The sequence below is a fragment of the Schistocerca piceifrons genome, chromosome 5 (assembly GCF_021461385.2).
Source record: "Schistocerca piceifrons isolate TAMUIC-IGC-003096 chromosome 5, iqSchPice1.1, whole genome shotgun sequence".
Lineage (NCBI taxonomy): Eukaryota > Metazoa > Arthropoda > Insecta > Orthoptera > Acrididae > Schistocerca > Schistocerca piceifrons.
Genome location: NC_060142.1, coordinates 11,681,248 through 11,696,994, shown reverse-complemented (window position 1 = coordinate 11,696,994; position 15,747 = coordinate 11,681,248). Strand labels below are relative to the sequence as shown.

At 38.5% G+C, this 15,747-nt stretch overlaps 1 protein-coding gene across 1 annotated transcript in view; it reads right to left on the bottom strand.

Annotated features, from left to right (window-relative positions):
- Positions 1-15,747, bottom strand: part of LOC124798078 — a 362,131-nt gene that overhangs the window by 245,642 nt on the left and 100,742 nt on the right. The window contains exon 5 of the mRNA XM_047261317.1: positions 1,354-1,440. Within this exon, the coding sequence (XP_047117273.1) occupies positions 1,354-1,440 (87 nt within the window). The remainder of the gene's footprint in view (positions 1-1,353; positions 1,441-15,747) is intronic.

The following is a 15,747-nucleotide window of genomic DNA, read 5'->3' as shown; positions in this document are numbered from 1 at the left end:
ACACCTTTCTTTTAATGATGTCCAGCCCAAATCCTGTATCATTTCAGTGACACACTCTCCCATATTTCACAATAATACAAACATGTGCTGCCCTTCTTTGAACTTTTTTGATGTAGTCTGTCAGTCCTGTCTAGTAAAGATCACACACCGTGCAGCAGTATTCTGAAAGAGGACGGACAAGCATAGTGTAGGTAGTGTCAGCAGATCTGCTAATAATAAGCAGTCTTTGGTTAGCCTTCCCCACAACATTTTCTGTGTGTTCCTTCCAATTTAAGTTGTTTGTAATTGTAATTCCTAGGTATTTAGTTGAATTTATGGCCTTATATTTGACTGATTTATCATGTAATTCATACAATTACCTGCATGTTATCATTTGTAGGCATAAAAAATGAAACAACTGTACAGGCTCAGTTGTAGATGAGCCAGGTGGCAGACTGATTCATTGGCAGAGTACTAGAGAAACGCAGTCAGTGTGTAAAGGAGGCAACTTACAAATCACTTATTTGCTCCATTTTAGAATACTGCTCGAGTGTGTGGGACCTGCACCAAACGGGAGGAAGAAGGGCACCAGGAACAGTCACAGTTGGGAGAGCATCACAGAAAAGCTGAAAAATCTGAATAGGCAAGCACTTCGCAATACACTGATTATCCATCAAATGTGTTCTTACAGAGTTTCAAGAGACAACACCAAGTGAAGAATCTACTAATATACTTCAGCCCTCTACGTATCACTTCCATAGGATACATAAAGATGAGACAGGACTAATCTTAGTAAATACCGAAAGGTTTTTAAGCAGCCGATCTTGCTACGACGGGACAATTGTAACTGGAATCGGTAAATAACTCAGCGTAACTTTGTGGGGATACAAAATGAAATGGTCACGTATGCTCATTGGCAGCATGAACGGGCACAAGTTTGTTTGCCCAAGGGATAGCATCACAGATATAATGGAAAATGAAGGATGAGACACCGATTATGTCTTGAAAACCTATTTACAAAGTTTTGAGGACTAGCATTAACGGCAGCTGTATGAACGTACTGCAGCCCAACACGTCTTACTCCTGTTGGGACAGTGAAGATGAGATTAGATTAACTGCTATGTGCAAACAGGCACTTAAGCAATCAGTCTTTCCGCACTTCATACCCAAACAGAATGGGAAAAAAATGTAATATTCAGTCGAGTATCCCCTGGCATGCATTTCACATCGGTTTCGAGAGAACAGCTGTAGGACAAGATGTATGCATCAGCTCCATTTCCGAGTGAACAGAGGTCTGGCATTCGGCCTGCTGTGTAATGAAATGCAGGACTGCAGACAGTGTTTGTGACAGAAGTGGGAATACCCCAGCCTTACCTCAGACGGGCACTCCTCGACAATCCCACTGTCCGAGTCCCGGCCCCACTCCTCTGCCTCATACTTCACTGCTGTGTTTAGCGCAAACTGCAAAAAAAACAAAAGCAAAATTCACTCCAGAAAAACTATAAAACTATGACAACACTGCTGGCCGCTACTTACATTTAGGAGGCAACAATCTTACATAGTGTGCTGAAAATTGTAGTTAAAGTGCTGTTGGGTGATATCTGCTTTTTTTTACTTTTTTTTACATATTTATCAAAATTTGAAGAGGCTATTGTAGCAGCCATTGAGTTAACAGGGTTCAACCAACTGCAGATTGTGGCATACATTGGAACAAATGATGCCTGTCGTCTGGCTTTCGAGGTCATTGTCGGGTCACTGCAGCGACTGACAGGGAAGGTTGAGAAGACCAGCCTTGCACGTGGAGTTTCAAAGAAATTCACAATTCACAATATTGTCTCCAGATTTGATTGTGGCCCTTCAGTTCTGATTTGAGTGGAAGGACTGAACCACAGACTTTGAATGTAGTACGACAAGTCAGGCTGCCACTTCCTGGACTTGTGGCATAAGGCTGTGAACTGTAGGGTCCCCTTAAATAGGTCAGGTGCACACTACACATCGGAGGCTGCTACTCTGGTAGCTGACTGTGTGTGGAGTGCACACAAGGGTTCTTAGATTAGGCAACTCTCCATCCAACCCAGATAACACAGCTGTGGGAAATCCAGAAGTATCAGTGTAAGACTGAAAGAAATGACTCCCACAGTTGAGTTTTACAATCCTAATGGTAAATCACAATAGACAGCATTCATTCACAAGACAGTACCAGAATTTGAAGTGGTCATGAAAAGCAGTGAAGCTCCCATAATACTAGGTACAGAAAGCCGACTGAAACCTGAAATTGATAGTAGTGAGATTTGTGCAGAAAATTTAAGCGTATATTGAAAGGATAGGCAAATGGGAAATGGAGGTGCTGTATTTGCCACAGTAGACAAGTAACTCAAATGGATCGAGACAGAAACTGAAGATGCATGTGAAATTGCTTGGGCAGGGGTGGGCATAAAATGATAATTAGATCATTCTACTGCCCACGAGACATGTCTCATGAAGTAATGGAGAAAACATCAGTTCACTTGTACCTAAGTTACCCAATAATACTGTAATCATCAGTGGAGCCTTTAATCATCCAACAATTAATTGGGAAAATTACAGTTTAATTAGTGGTAAATGCGAGAAGACATCCTGTGAAACTTTACAAAATGCCTTCTCTGAAACCTACTTAGAATAGATGGTGAGGAACCTCACTCACGACGGAAATACATTGGATCTAATGGCAACAAATAGACCTGACCTCTTTGAGGATGTCCACACCAACACTGCTATCAGTGACCATGACACGGCTGTGGCTACGCTGATTACCAAAGTGCAAAGGACAATTAAAACAAGCAAAAAGATATATATGTTCTGTAAAATAGATAAAAAGTCAATAGTGTCATATCTCAATGAGAAATTTCAAAACTTTCAGCACAGGGCAGGAGCAAGTAGAGGAAACCTGGCTCAAGTTTAAAAGAACAGCAGACAGTGCACTGGATAGATATGTACCCAGAAGAACAGTTCACAGCACTAAGCAACAATGAATTTGCTACTGGGTGAAAATAACACAAGTAAGAGAGAGTGCTGATTTTGATTTTGCAATCAGAGATGATGTAGGGCGTGTGGATTTAAAGTCATAGGTGAAAGCCTGTACACAGATTAATATGTAGCTGCATCAACGAGCCGTGTTTGGTGTACGATTGTGTGAATGTGTATTCTCCAGGTTGCTCTGCTTTATGCGTCTGTGGAAAGATAAGTGTGCAGTAGTGCTAACAAATAGGCAGACTCCGACAAGTTCTAATTAGTCCACGACAAGTTCTAACTTGTCCGTGAGTTACAGCATTTAGGCGGGTTCCAACATTTTATAAAATTAGTTCCCGTGTAATTTCTCCCATTCGTCCATCAGTCTGATTTGGAGGTGACTAGAGAGTAGTTTGTGCTAGTGTGGTTCTCTGTTTTGTTAATCAACAGCCACAGTAACATGCATTTAAGTGATTTTGTATAAGAGAATTTGGTATCTCATGATTTAGTAAATGAAAGATGAATAGGTTGAGTTGTGTAATTGTCTGGACTGATTTTGCTATATCTGCAGCACATTTACGTGAAATCTGAGATCAAACAAAATCCAGGACTCCTCATTTCTGTTGCAACGTCTACTACTACTGCTTAACCCAGTCGTTAAATCGTAAGCGAAATCGAATGCCTTTTACTTTTCCCACAAATTCGTAGGAGCAGAAAGATCACCACTCGGACTACTATTTCTGCCTGACCACCCTCATATCCGGGTACAGCAGGAAGAACAAGTCAAAAATCGTGTACACAGATTGTCAGTCTGCTCTGAAGCCTGTGGCTAATGGAACAGATTACCCAGTACCAATTCCTCCTCCATTCGATGCAAGGAAAATCAAAGAAAGTGATACTGAAGGTAATGATAGTGATGCCGGAGCTATGGAACTGTTGGGTTCCAGACTAAAGGAGTGAAGAGATGTACAGTTACGCATTCTCGAGATTGTCACATGAAATTCACAGCATGTCGAACATGGTGTTGTGATGTGATGTGACGTGACAGGACTCGTAAAAGAACTAGATAACAAATACACAGTGGAGGACTGGAGACTTCTGGTGACTCTAGCTTGAGCAGTCTCAAAGCTGAACTACTACACAATGTAAACCACAAACCATCAATTCCTATCACTCGTGCAATAGGAATGAATGAAACCTATGAAACAGTTAACACTCTCTTGATGCTGGTAAAGTACTCTGAGCATAACTGGAATACTTGCAGTGATTTGAAGGTTGTAGCCCTTCTGTCAAGAAGGCAGACTGGGTATACAAAGCTCACTTGCTTTCTTTGTCTGTCGAATAGTCACGATGACAAGAATCATTACATAGTGAAAAATGGAGCACCCAGAAATTTACCAGTAGTCAGATGGCCTCTTGTGGATATTAATAAGATTTACCTTCCTGCACTCCATATCAAACTGGGTTTTGTGAAACAGTTAGTTGCAGCGACGGATAAAACAAATCATGATTCTCATTACCTAAAAGGAAAGTTTGGAAAGATTTATTTATTTATTCTTTGCCCATGGACTCCAGCTGACAGTATTGGGTGTGTCATACAATAGGCTATTAACATCAAACCCAGTTTGGTTATATATAAATAAACAAATAATTAAACAAAAATAGTCTATAAGCATACAAAGGTATTACATGTTTCACATTATACATACGCACAAATCCAAACAACATACAGAAATGATAATTTTTAAAGGTACATTTCAGTAATGATATAACATATTTAAACACCATCTTAGTATTCACTCAAACTGTATATACATTTCTCTGTGAGATATAGTTTCAAGTGATTTTTAAAACATTTTAGGTCTGTTTCTTTTTTAATGATTTTGCCTGCTTCTTCAGGGGCAGTCATAGACAGTTTTAGATTTCCGTTTGTCATTTCCTCTTGTGCCGTGTTTGCGTACATCTTTATTTAGGAGGTGTTTATCGCTTGACCTTACTACCATTATGCTTTGGTATATGTACAGTGAATATACTGTCATAATATTATTGAGTACAAAAGCTAGCCTACAGGTCTGTCTTGGTGGTATTTTTGCAATGCACCTCACTGCCCTTTTCTGAATTGTGAATATTCTTTTTAAGTAGTCAGCTTGTGCACTTCCCCATATATGAACTGAATAAGACAAATGGGGGAAGACAAGCCCATAATACACTGATCTGAGGACTTTATCATCCACAGTCTTTGCTGTTTTATGCACGATGAAGATCTGTTTGTTTATCTTTTTACCCAGTGCATCTATGTGCTCCCCCCATGCCAAATGTTTGTCTATTATAGTTCCCAGAAAGTTTGTGCTGGTTACTTCTTTAATAGTCTTTCTATTTATATTAACATTTATATTATAATTTTCACTATGCTTGGTCTGAAATACTTCATTCATTGTTTTAGACTGATTCATAAACAGGTTGTTTTGTGTTAAATATTTATTTGCATTTTCGATATTCAGGAGTGCTTTCTTCTCAAGCTCCTCCTTTGTGTCAGCTGTGCAAATGATTGTTGTGTCATCAGCATACATTATAAGTTTCTGATTTATATAGCTAGGGAAGTAATTTACGTAGAGTATAAATAGTTTCTGATGTGTAGTTTGCTATATTTCCCCCACTAGTATGTCTGATTTGTGTGCATTGTTTCCTATTTGTAATGTATGTCATAGCATTTTCCTCTAATTCCATACTGATATAATTTCATCATTAATTTTGAGTTGTTCACACAATCAAATGCCTTAGATAGGTCCATAAAAATCCCACAAGTCTTTTGTTGCCTGTCAAGTAAATTAAGAATGTGCTCAATTATATCTGTCGATGCTGTTTTTGTTGACTTCCCTTTTCTGAAACCATGTTGTGATGAATGCACTATACTGTACTTTGTTATAAAACTTACAATTCTATTCTTTATTATCATTTCATAGATTTTAGAAAATGTTGAGATCAATGATATTGGCCAGTAATTTCCTGATTCATCCCTGTTCCCTTTCTTAAATATTGGCTTCACTTTACTTCCTTTCAGTGAATCTGTAAATATACCTTCTTCTATCGCAGCATTCAGCATGTGTGTCAATGGTTTTAATATACATTCTCTGCATTCCTTTATGAGATGTGACATGACACCATCCAAGCCAGATGAATGTTTAATTTTAAGTTGTTTTATTAGGTTTGACACTTCTGTATCTGTTGTTGGTATGAAAACCATAGTATGATTTGTATGTGAGGGGGTTTAACAATTTACTTACTGCATTTGTTTTATTTTGTCTTATTAATTTGTCTGCTACAGTAATATAATATCTGTTAAAAGTATTGGCTATTTCTAGAGGGTTTGCATTGCTTTTCCCACTTATCAGTGGGCAGATGTCCTCTGCCCGATTTGTTACTTTTCCTCTCTCTTCATTAAAGAAAGACCATAAACTTTTTGAGTAGTTCTTTCCCTTATCTACAGACATCCTGATGAATGATGCTTTAGTTTCTCTGATAAAACTACAGTACTCTTTATTTTATACTGTGTGTTGTAGGCCTCAGTTTTTTTTTTGAGAGGTCCATAATACACTCTCAGATTATTTCTGGCATGGATTACTTCTCCAGTCACCCAGTTTTTTGTTGTTGTTGTTGCTTTTTGACAAGCCTTTTACTAACAGGACATGTAACATCATAGTAATAATTGAATAAAGAAAAAAACTGGTTCCATTTGGTGTTTGCATCTTTAGCTGCATATATTGTTTCCCAGTTTTCTGCCTCTAAAATCTTTTTTAGCAGACTTATGTAATGTGGGTAGTTCTGTCTTATCATCTCCCATATCTTCTGCGCTGAATCACTAGTCTTTATGTTTATGTCTATCATGATTGCAAAATGGTCTGCTGATGAGTTTATTACCTGTGTGTCACAACAGCATGTAGGAATATTTGTTATTACGTGATCAATTATAGTTTCACTATGCTTTGTTACTCTGGTTGGTTTATCTGTTTTTATTTTTAGATTGTATATGCTCAATAAGTCCAGTAGGGTCTTAGTATTGACTGTATTTTTACTTGTGTCTATGTTCAGATCTCCTATAATGATCAAATGAGCATATGTTTTTGAGAGGTGCTGGATTATATCTTCCAGCTGTTCAAAGAAGGTGATCGATACAAACCTAATACACAACATAAATTCGCAGCAATTTTAGTTTCCAGTGCTGTAGCTTCAAAGCTCAATTGTAAGATGAAAACTAATGCAAAATTGAAAGCAGGAGCCTTCATTGGACCAAAAAAGCAAAAGTTGATTCGAGATCCACAATTCAAGTTGGAGTTCACAGAATTAGAAACAGCAGCTTGGGATGCATTTGTGCTTGTCGTGTACAACTTTCTTGGAAACCACAGAGCAGACAACTATGCAGAAACTGTGGACAATTTGCTAACACAGGCTGTATATGTGGACAAGGAAGAAAAATTTCCGGATTTCCCGGTTAAAAATATACTTTATCCCAGGTGAAAACACGCTTTTTCCTTGTTACATGACAGTATATATTCCCTTATCAATTCTTTGAATGGTTATGGTTTTATACATGGGCGTAGCATTTCCCAGCACTTCAGAAAATGAAACTTAGAGAAAAAGACATGTTTTGGAAATATCTTTTATGTACAGCAACATGTACGTTGCGGATTTTCTTATTACGAATGTATACATTGGAATTCCACCAAACACCGCATTTACTCTCCGAATCAACACCGCATTTACTTTCCGAATCATTGAATGGAGATTGCGATGCGTTTCTGTAAGTCAGTGATCTTGGCAGCCAATGACGGCGGATATTCAGAGCGTAGGACACGTGATGTAATCAGCCAACAGCAACATCACTGTTACGTAGCATGAACACACAAACAGGGAAAGTTAATAGTTTAAATTAATTGACATAGTGTTGCTACAAGAAAAGCACAGCTTTCACATATAATATTGGTCTCTAAGGCAAATAAGGTGCAAGAGAAGGTAAGATTTCGCATATAATGTTGATCTTTTTTGTGCATGTTACACTTTAAGACATATCAAACAAAAGTGGCAGCAAAATTTTTAATAACAACATAAATGTCTGATCTTCAGGGTTCAAAATTCCTCTACATAGCTCGTCATCAAAGAGCTGATTTTTAAATGAGAGTCAAACACTCTGTGATTTAAGAAATTAATGGTACATTCTCGCACATAGTTCAACTTACGTAAAAGGATATTTACTTTGAAAGTAATGCTTTTCAAACCACCATTCGCAATATTTTCCTGTGCCCTGTGAGAAATAGGTTCATCTCAGCAGTTGCCAGAGAGCGCAGACAACAGGCGACACCGTGCTTGTGCAGCTACCATGACGCAGGAAGCCCATATGTACATACGTGTAAAACATTAAAAGTTCCTACATTATGTCATAAAAAAAAAAAAAAAAAAAAACAAGGTATCAGAGGATAGTCCAAGAGCATCGGAATTTTGTGAACCATACTAAAATGTGCACATTTAAAGTGCATACTTAATGTGCACATTTGTATGATGGATCAAATGGTTCTGAGCACTATGGGACCTAACATCTATGGTCATCAGTCCCCTAGAACTTAGAACTACTTAAACCTAACTAACCTAAGGACATCACAGAACACCCAGTCATCACGAGGCAGAGAAAATCCCTGACCCCACCGCGAATCGAACTCGTGAACCGGGGAGCGGGAAGCGAGAACGCTACTGCATGAACACTAGCTGATGACCACATTCGTATGTCCAGATTCACAATAAAGTAGACCTCGACCTGATATTAAGCTTTTCAGTGTGGTTTTTGCAATGTAAATTTTCTTGGAGCACCATTACTGTATTGTATCATATTTGGTTCTTTATTATGGCATAATGACATACGTGCTAGAACATGAAAACATGCACTTGAAATGCAACGAACAGTTGAAATTAGCCAGTACTGTGGAATTAAACATTTCGTTTAAGTACATTGACTGCCTCTGCGGAAAAGGTTAATAAAAGTCAAATGTCTTTAGCAAACAGACAAAGATAGCTTCATTGTTCTGCAAGGCGATTAATGCTTGACAGTCAGAAAGCTGGAAATAAAATAAAATCTGAAACTAATGACATATTTTAGCCTTCCGTAATTATGTCAATCTATTTTAATTCACTTGACAGCTCCCGGCCACAGATATCATTTTGTTTTCATTTGACATAAGAGTAAACGAAGGAGAAACAGCAAAATCGCTAAATGTAAACACGGGTCACGTGGAGACTACCCACTATAACTCAGACTGCTCTGCACATCAGCCTCGGATCTACGATATTTGCAAACCAGTTCAATACTATATAAAAAAAAGAAAAAAAAAACGAATTTTCAAAAATATGTTAATCTTGTAGCGCACATCTTTCTGAAAAGTCTAAAACATAAAACATATGTGTTAGAGGAAATGTAAAATACATTATTTGGTCGTAAGTGTGCCAAAGTGCAATTCCACGTCTCTTCATAAAGCATTCTTCTATCGCACACGTCACTGTATTTCGCTCTGTGGAATTGAAACGTGTATATTTTGTAATGGATGCCATAAAACTATATTCAGTCCGGGGAAAATTGAAATGCCCTGTGGTGCCTATCCTGCTCCCAGTCGGCTGGTTTGACATCCTGCCCCCCCCCCCCCCCCCTTCTTTTTTTAAAAAAAATCTCGCAATAAATAGCGTATGAGATTATTTGTAATTGGGAGAACATGAACGCTTCAGAAAATTTGCACTCTTTATTGCCTATTAGCTAATAACTTGCTGTTTTGTGTGACATAGAATTACTCATCTTGCTACAGCTTTACATGGTGTGCTTTCCTTTTTCCGAAAGAATCTATTACCTCATCAGAGTTCGTCAAACGTTTCGCTACATGAAAAACCGAAATGTCGTTATCTAAGACTGGAAAAGCTGTTAACACAAATAATACCCAAGACTGGTGTTCCTCGATCTCATTACGTCTATTTTTTTCACTGTCTGCTAGATAAAACACAATAGGCCTTTCTAATATTGGAGCACTTTTGTAAGACACCAAATAAACGAGACTGTTTTGGCACAAATGGCCATTTTTATAACACGACAGAATATAATTCATGAAGTGCCAATATCAAATGCCTATTAGGCCTACTACAAGCAAAAAGCTTTATGTTAGGAAATAGTTTCACATTTCATTCACACGCACCAGCTTCTCAAGCACGAGATCGAAATGTAGTATTAAGACATTTTTCTATAAATTTGGAATCATCTTATTCTTCCATAATTTGTGAGATGTCCCCATTCCTTCTCCTTCCTCATTCTAATAAACAATCTTGTCATCACCAATTCTACAGCTATTCCTGCCACTGTCAAAATTTGTCCTGTGATTAATTTCACTAACCCTGCCAGAATCACAGGTTCAGTTATCCCGTGATGGTTTTTTGGTTAGGTGTTATTACATGTCCGTACAACACATTCTCCGCGTTACTTCCAGAATAGAACTTAGGCGGCTGCAAGCCGGCGACTTTACAACTGGTCCTTTTTAATGTAGCCATCTGGCCAAAATTTTTTTGTCAAAATTTCATTTTCTTGGGTACACCGAGAAGATAGTACGTAATCTTTCTCACCTGTTATTCCTGTCAGTCGTTTATTCCCATTCTGGTAGTCTAAATCCATGGACTTCACTAGTAATTATAACAACGCTGATCATTCGCAAACCCAATCACCCACATAATCAGACACAGATTGGCATTCATCCGTTCAGCTTTACTCCACTCAGCTCGTATAGCCCCGTTACCTTTTGCCTGCGGAAAGTTGCGATGAGGATTCTCCTGACAGAGACATCACGTACACTATACACACTTTCAAAAATCAACTTATGAATCATTCAGAAATCAACTTAAATTGTGTTCAAAAAGCAACAGGGAAACGTTTGAAAATCATATGAATAACCGATAGACAAACGTGCGCTGGATGCTAGGCGCTTTTTTCCCCCTCAAGAATATGAATTTGGCGCCCCCTTTTCCCAGTAGCATCTAGCTGCTTGCTGCGACTGCTTGCACAGCCAATAACCATATTCCTGTAGCCAGAGCGGGAGAATCTACTGCTCAAATGCGACTTAACTGTGTATGCGCAGGAGCCCGCTCATAACTGCTAGAACGAATCTAATGTAAACAGTTGTGACTTCACTCTCATCGGAGGCAATTTGTTGTTATGTAGAATTGCATAATCTTCCTAAAGCCTTTGACACATTTTGCTGTAAGTAAACGTTAGCGACAGCCCCAGACATTTGCACAAGCCCCGTCCATTTACCCCCCTCCACACCAACCAAGAGCGCATCAATATGATCTTTGGTCATCGCCCACATGGTCCGGCTTCTTTGTTAGTGAGTCTGCTGCATTTGCTTATTCGCAGTGTTTCTCAGTGTTTGCATTTGCCTTCACAGCGTTTGTAGTGATTTGCAAAGTGAACATTTGTTTATTCGCCCTTTCTCACAGCGTGTTCGCCGTTTCTTGCAGTGTGAGCGTTTGTTCTTCGCTTTGTGTAGAGTGAGAATTTGCTTGTTCCCCACCTTTTGCAGTTCATGTGTTTTTGTTCATCATTTTTTGTGTTTTACCGTGATTGTTCATATTAGCAGTGTTGTGCTGTTAGTACTTATAAGCAGTTTGTGTGATTAAAACATTTAAAATGAATAGTTTTAAGTGTGAATTTTGTGGAAACGAATTCTGTTATCTGAGGAGCCTGAGGCGGCATATTTCCATAGCGCACCCACAGCAGCTGTACGAAGTCGTACCTCATGTTACAAGTAATAAACCTTCATGTTCCTATGAGTGCTACATATGCGACAAGAGTTTTACTTGGAAAAGAAGTTTGAAACGCCAACAAGACATTCATGGCATAATGAAACAGCAGAAGAGGTTGAAATGTATGATGTGCACATTTGAAGCTGAGTCAAAAAAGTGTGGGATTGAACATTTCCAAACCGCCCATCAAATATATGTGAAATCTGAAGATCTGGAGTTCTCTAGTTAAATTGTATTTTTGAAGTGGAAAGTAGAAATTGAACACTCTACACAATTCAAATTCATGAAACAACATGGCAATAAGTTTGGTGATGATTACTCAACCTGTAAGTATATTTGCCATCGTTCAGGTCAGTTTGTTTCCAAAGGTGAAGGGATGAGACACTTAAAAATGGTAGGTAGTAACAAAATTGATGCAAAGTGCCCTGCAGAGATGAAAGTCTTCTATAAGGAATGAAAGTGCCTTGTTAATTTTGTGTGCACTTATGTTGGGCACGATCTAGACTTAAGTCATTTGAATCTGACACCACAAGAACGTAAGACCTTAGCTGCAGACATTGCTGTAGGAATTCCCTTTCCTGTTGTTCTAGGCAAAATTTGAGTAACTGCGCAAGATTCAGATTTGGAGAGAGTACATCTCACAACTATGCAGGACTTGCACAACATTGCAGCTTCTTATAATTTGGCCTCAAAGTCAGTCAGAAATCAAAATGATGCCATCAGTGTCGAAGCATGGGCACAAAAACTGAAGGAAAGTGATGATCCGTGTCTGTTATTTTATAAGCCACAAGAAATTATTGCTGACCATTACACGGAATTGAGAAGAGAGGATTTTATGTTAGTGATAATGAACACTGCACAAGGTGAATTATTGTCTAAATATGGAAATGACTATATTTCTGTTGATGGGACTCATGGTCTAAATGGCTATGATTTAGAACTTAGCACGATACCAGTACTGGATGATAGGCAAGGTTTTCTATGCGCCTTCCTCATTTCCAACACAAATAACAGTGATGTGTTAAATATATTTTTCAACTATATAAAGACTCAGGTTGGGCTGATTTATCCCAAGATATGCATGTCAGATCTGGCAGAATCCTACAGTATTGCTTGGAACAGAGCAATGGGGCCTCTTAAAAAGAGACTTTACTGCACCTGGCATGTGGATAGAGCATGGAGGAACAACATTAACAGTAAAGTTCTTGATAAGGACAAGAAAACGGTCGTTTACAAGCTTGTCAAGACATTAATGCAGGTGAGAGATATTGCTGTGTTTGAAAAATCATTGCAAAAAGCACTCCAGAAGTTCTACAGTGATCCAGATACATCCAAATGTGATCATTATTTCAAAACCTACTAAAAAGTGTTGGGCATATTGTCACAGGCTGCAAGCTGGGCTCAATACAAACATGCACCTTTTAACTTCAGCATTGCCGGTCCAAAGCCCGGATGAGAAAGAAGGATGGGAAATATAACTGCGGAAAAAAAGGGGAGAGAGAGAGAGGGGGGGAGGGGGGGGGGGGGGTCAGCGAATTATCTGAGCTTGAAGAGCCTGTCCAGATGAAATACTTTGCTGACAAACACCTTATGTACGAACATGTGAAACATCCAGTCTGTGATGACAAAAACAGACTGGATGCTTCAAATGTTCATGCAGAAGGTGCAAAAATAAAAACTTACTACAAATTTATTGATTCTTCCATAACTTCTTGGTAGAAGTTAAACCTTAAACTTTGTGCAAATATCATTAATTAAACAAGAAATTCTAGCATTATTATTACTACAAAATTGTAGCCTGTGTTGTGGTAAAAGATATTTATTTAAGCAGCAACTAGTTTCGAGTGAATCCCATTTTCAAACCACCATGTAAAACAAAGACTGTGACAGCCACATTATAGCTGTTAATAAAACCATAGAAGATGTATAGCTATTGATATTCTATGGCTTTATTAAGAGCTATAATGTGTTTGTCACATTACTTTTTGAAATGGTGGTTTGAAAATAGGCTTCGCCCAAAACTAGTCACCGCTTAAATAAATATCTTTTATCGCAACTCGGGCTACAATTTTCTAGTAATATTCAGTAACGGATTGCTGTCCTATTTTTCCAGGACACTGGATTTGTGAAAAAATTCTAGGCCTACAATTGGAAAGGGCGTCTTGGCACACATTGGTCAGTTGCACACACTCGCCTGTTTCTGAAGCGCAAAAGGTCACTAGGAATTAAAAGTGACATTTAATTAGGTAGTTTAGAAACTTGAGTATTTCCTTATCTAATTCTTAAACAAAAGATATAAATCATTGTTTATTTCTACTGTACAATAACAATTGCATCCAATACAAAAAGAATTCAGAATTGAATTTTTGATACTGAAGTTTCCTACGTATAATTTATTGGGTTAATGCTCTCAAAATATTGTGATTAGCTTCAAAAGTGTGTCTCGGCATCCAGACACTTCCCTTGACGGTTGTTTGCGGGCGAATTAATGCACTAGTACAGAAGAATATCAACGTTTGGTCATTACGGATTCTACAGCATTTACATTGTAAGTTGTGTACAAAAATCTGATAATTAAGTATCAGTATGCCAAATAAAGCACAGAAGTATACTGAGACCTTATGACAGTTCTCAAGAACTAATTGCAAATGAAAGAAAGCCTTTGATGAGGAGTTACATGTTAGCAGCGTAAGCAGTTTCAGTGTACATTAGGTCTGTCGAGCAATTCATCTCCAGATTCAAAGCTATGGAATAAGAATCCCGATATCCTGCGTTTATTTGTAATGTCAGTGATCACACAAATGGCAAGACTGTCACGACCTCCGCGGTTCCAGAAATACTCAGGCCAGGGCGAGGATGTCCGAGTGGAGAGCTCAGGCACACACAGTAGCCCACAGAAGTGGCTGCCAGTGCAGGTACACAGATTAGGGGGCCCTCATGGGCAGGCTTGACACGGCCAGCCACACGCACCGGTGCAGCACTCAACGGGTTAAGTCATCTTCAGTGTTAGAGAGTTGTGCCCGCTAGGAAATTTTATAGTGTCGTCCTCAATTATTCCAGGGGTGCCTCTGCCTGTCTTCATGACTCATCCCGTGTTATCCCGACTTATTTTGACTTGCTAGGCACGAGATGGGAATGGGTGCGCACATTACCCCTGAGGTAAGATAGACTAAATCTGCCTAGCCAGCCAGTCTCTCCTGCTCTCCACATATAGTTAGGTCTATTTTTGCCTAGCCAGCCAGTCTTTCCCACCATCCATGTATGGTTAGGTCTTGTTTTTGCCTAAGCTATTCTTTGAAGGTAGTCTCTTCTCCAATTTGCCTTGCAAACCGGTGCGTAGAGGTCTCAATGGAATCAACGTCATTAATGGAGTATGTTCTATCGATATAAGATGTCGCTGTAAGGACTCAAACAATGAATTCCTTGAAAGCTGTCTGGTAAACCCTTATTTTGCCACACGTTTTTAGGTAGATAGGGACAACCGTAACTAGCACGTAATTTTTAAAATAATTTCAGAATTCATGAGATTACTAGTTTTATACTGAAGGTAATACGTTCAAGTAAAAGTTAAAATTTATACTTTTTGGAGCATATTCATTTTGATAAACTGAAAAAGATAGTAAGTTAACACAAGATATCATATTATGCTAATAATTAACAGGGTGTGTACATGGACAAGAAAAAGAAAATCCCGTATTTCACAGTTGAAAACACATTTTCTCCCGGGCGAAAGCACACTTTTTCTGTGTTAAGTGACAGTATATTTCTCCTCGGCACTGTAAAACTTACCAATCCTTTGAATGTTTATGGTTTTATACACTGATGTAGAATTTACCGGCACTTTAGAAAACAAAACTAAGGGAAAAAACACGTTTTGGTAAGATCTTTGATGTGCAGCAACATGTACGCTGCATATTTTCATGTTACAAAGGTATAAATTCGAATTCCATCAAAGAGCAC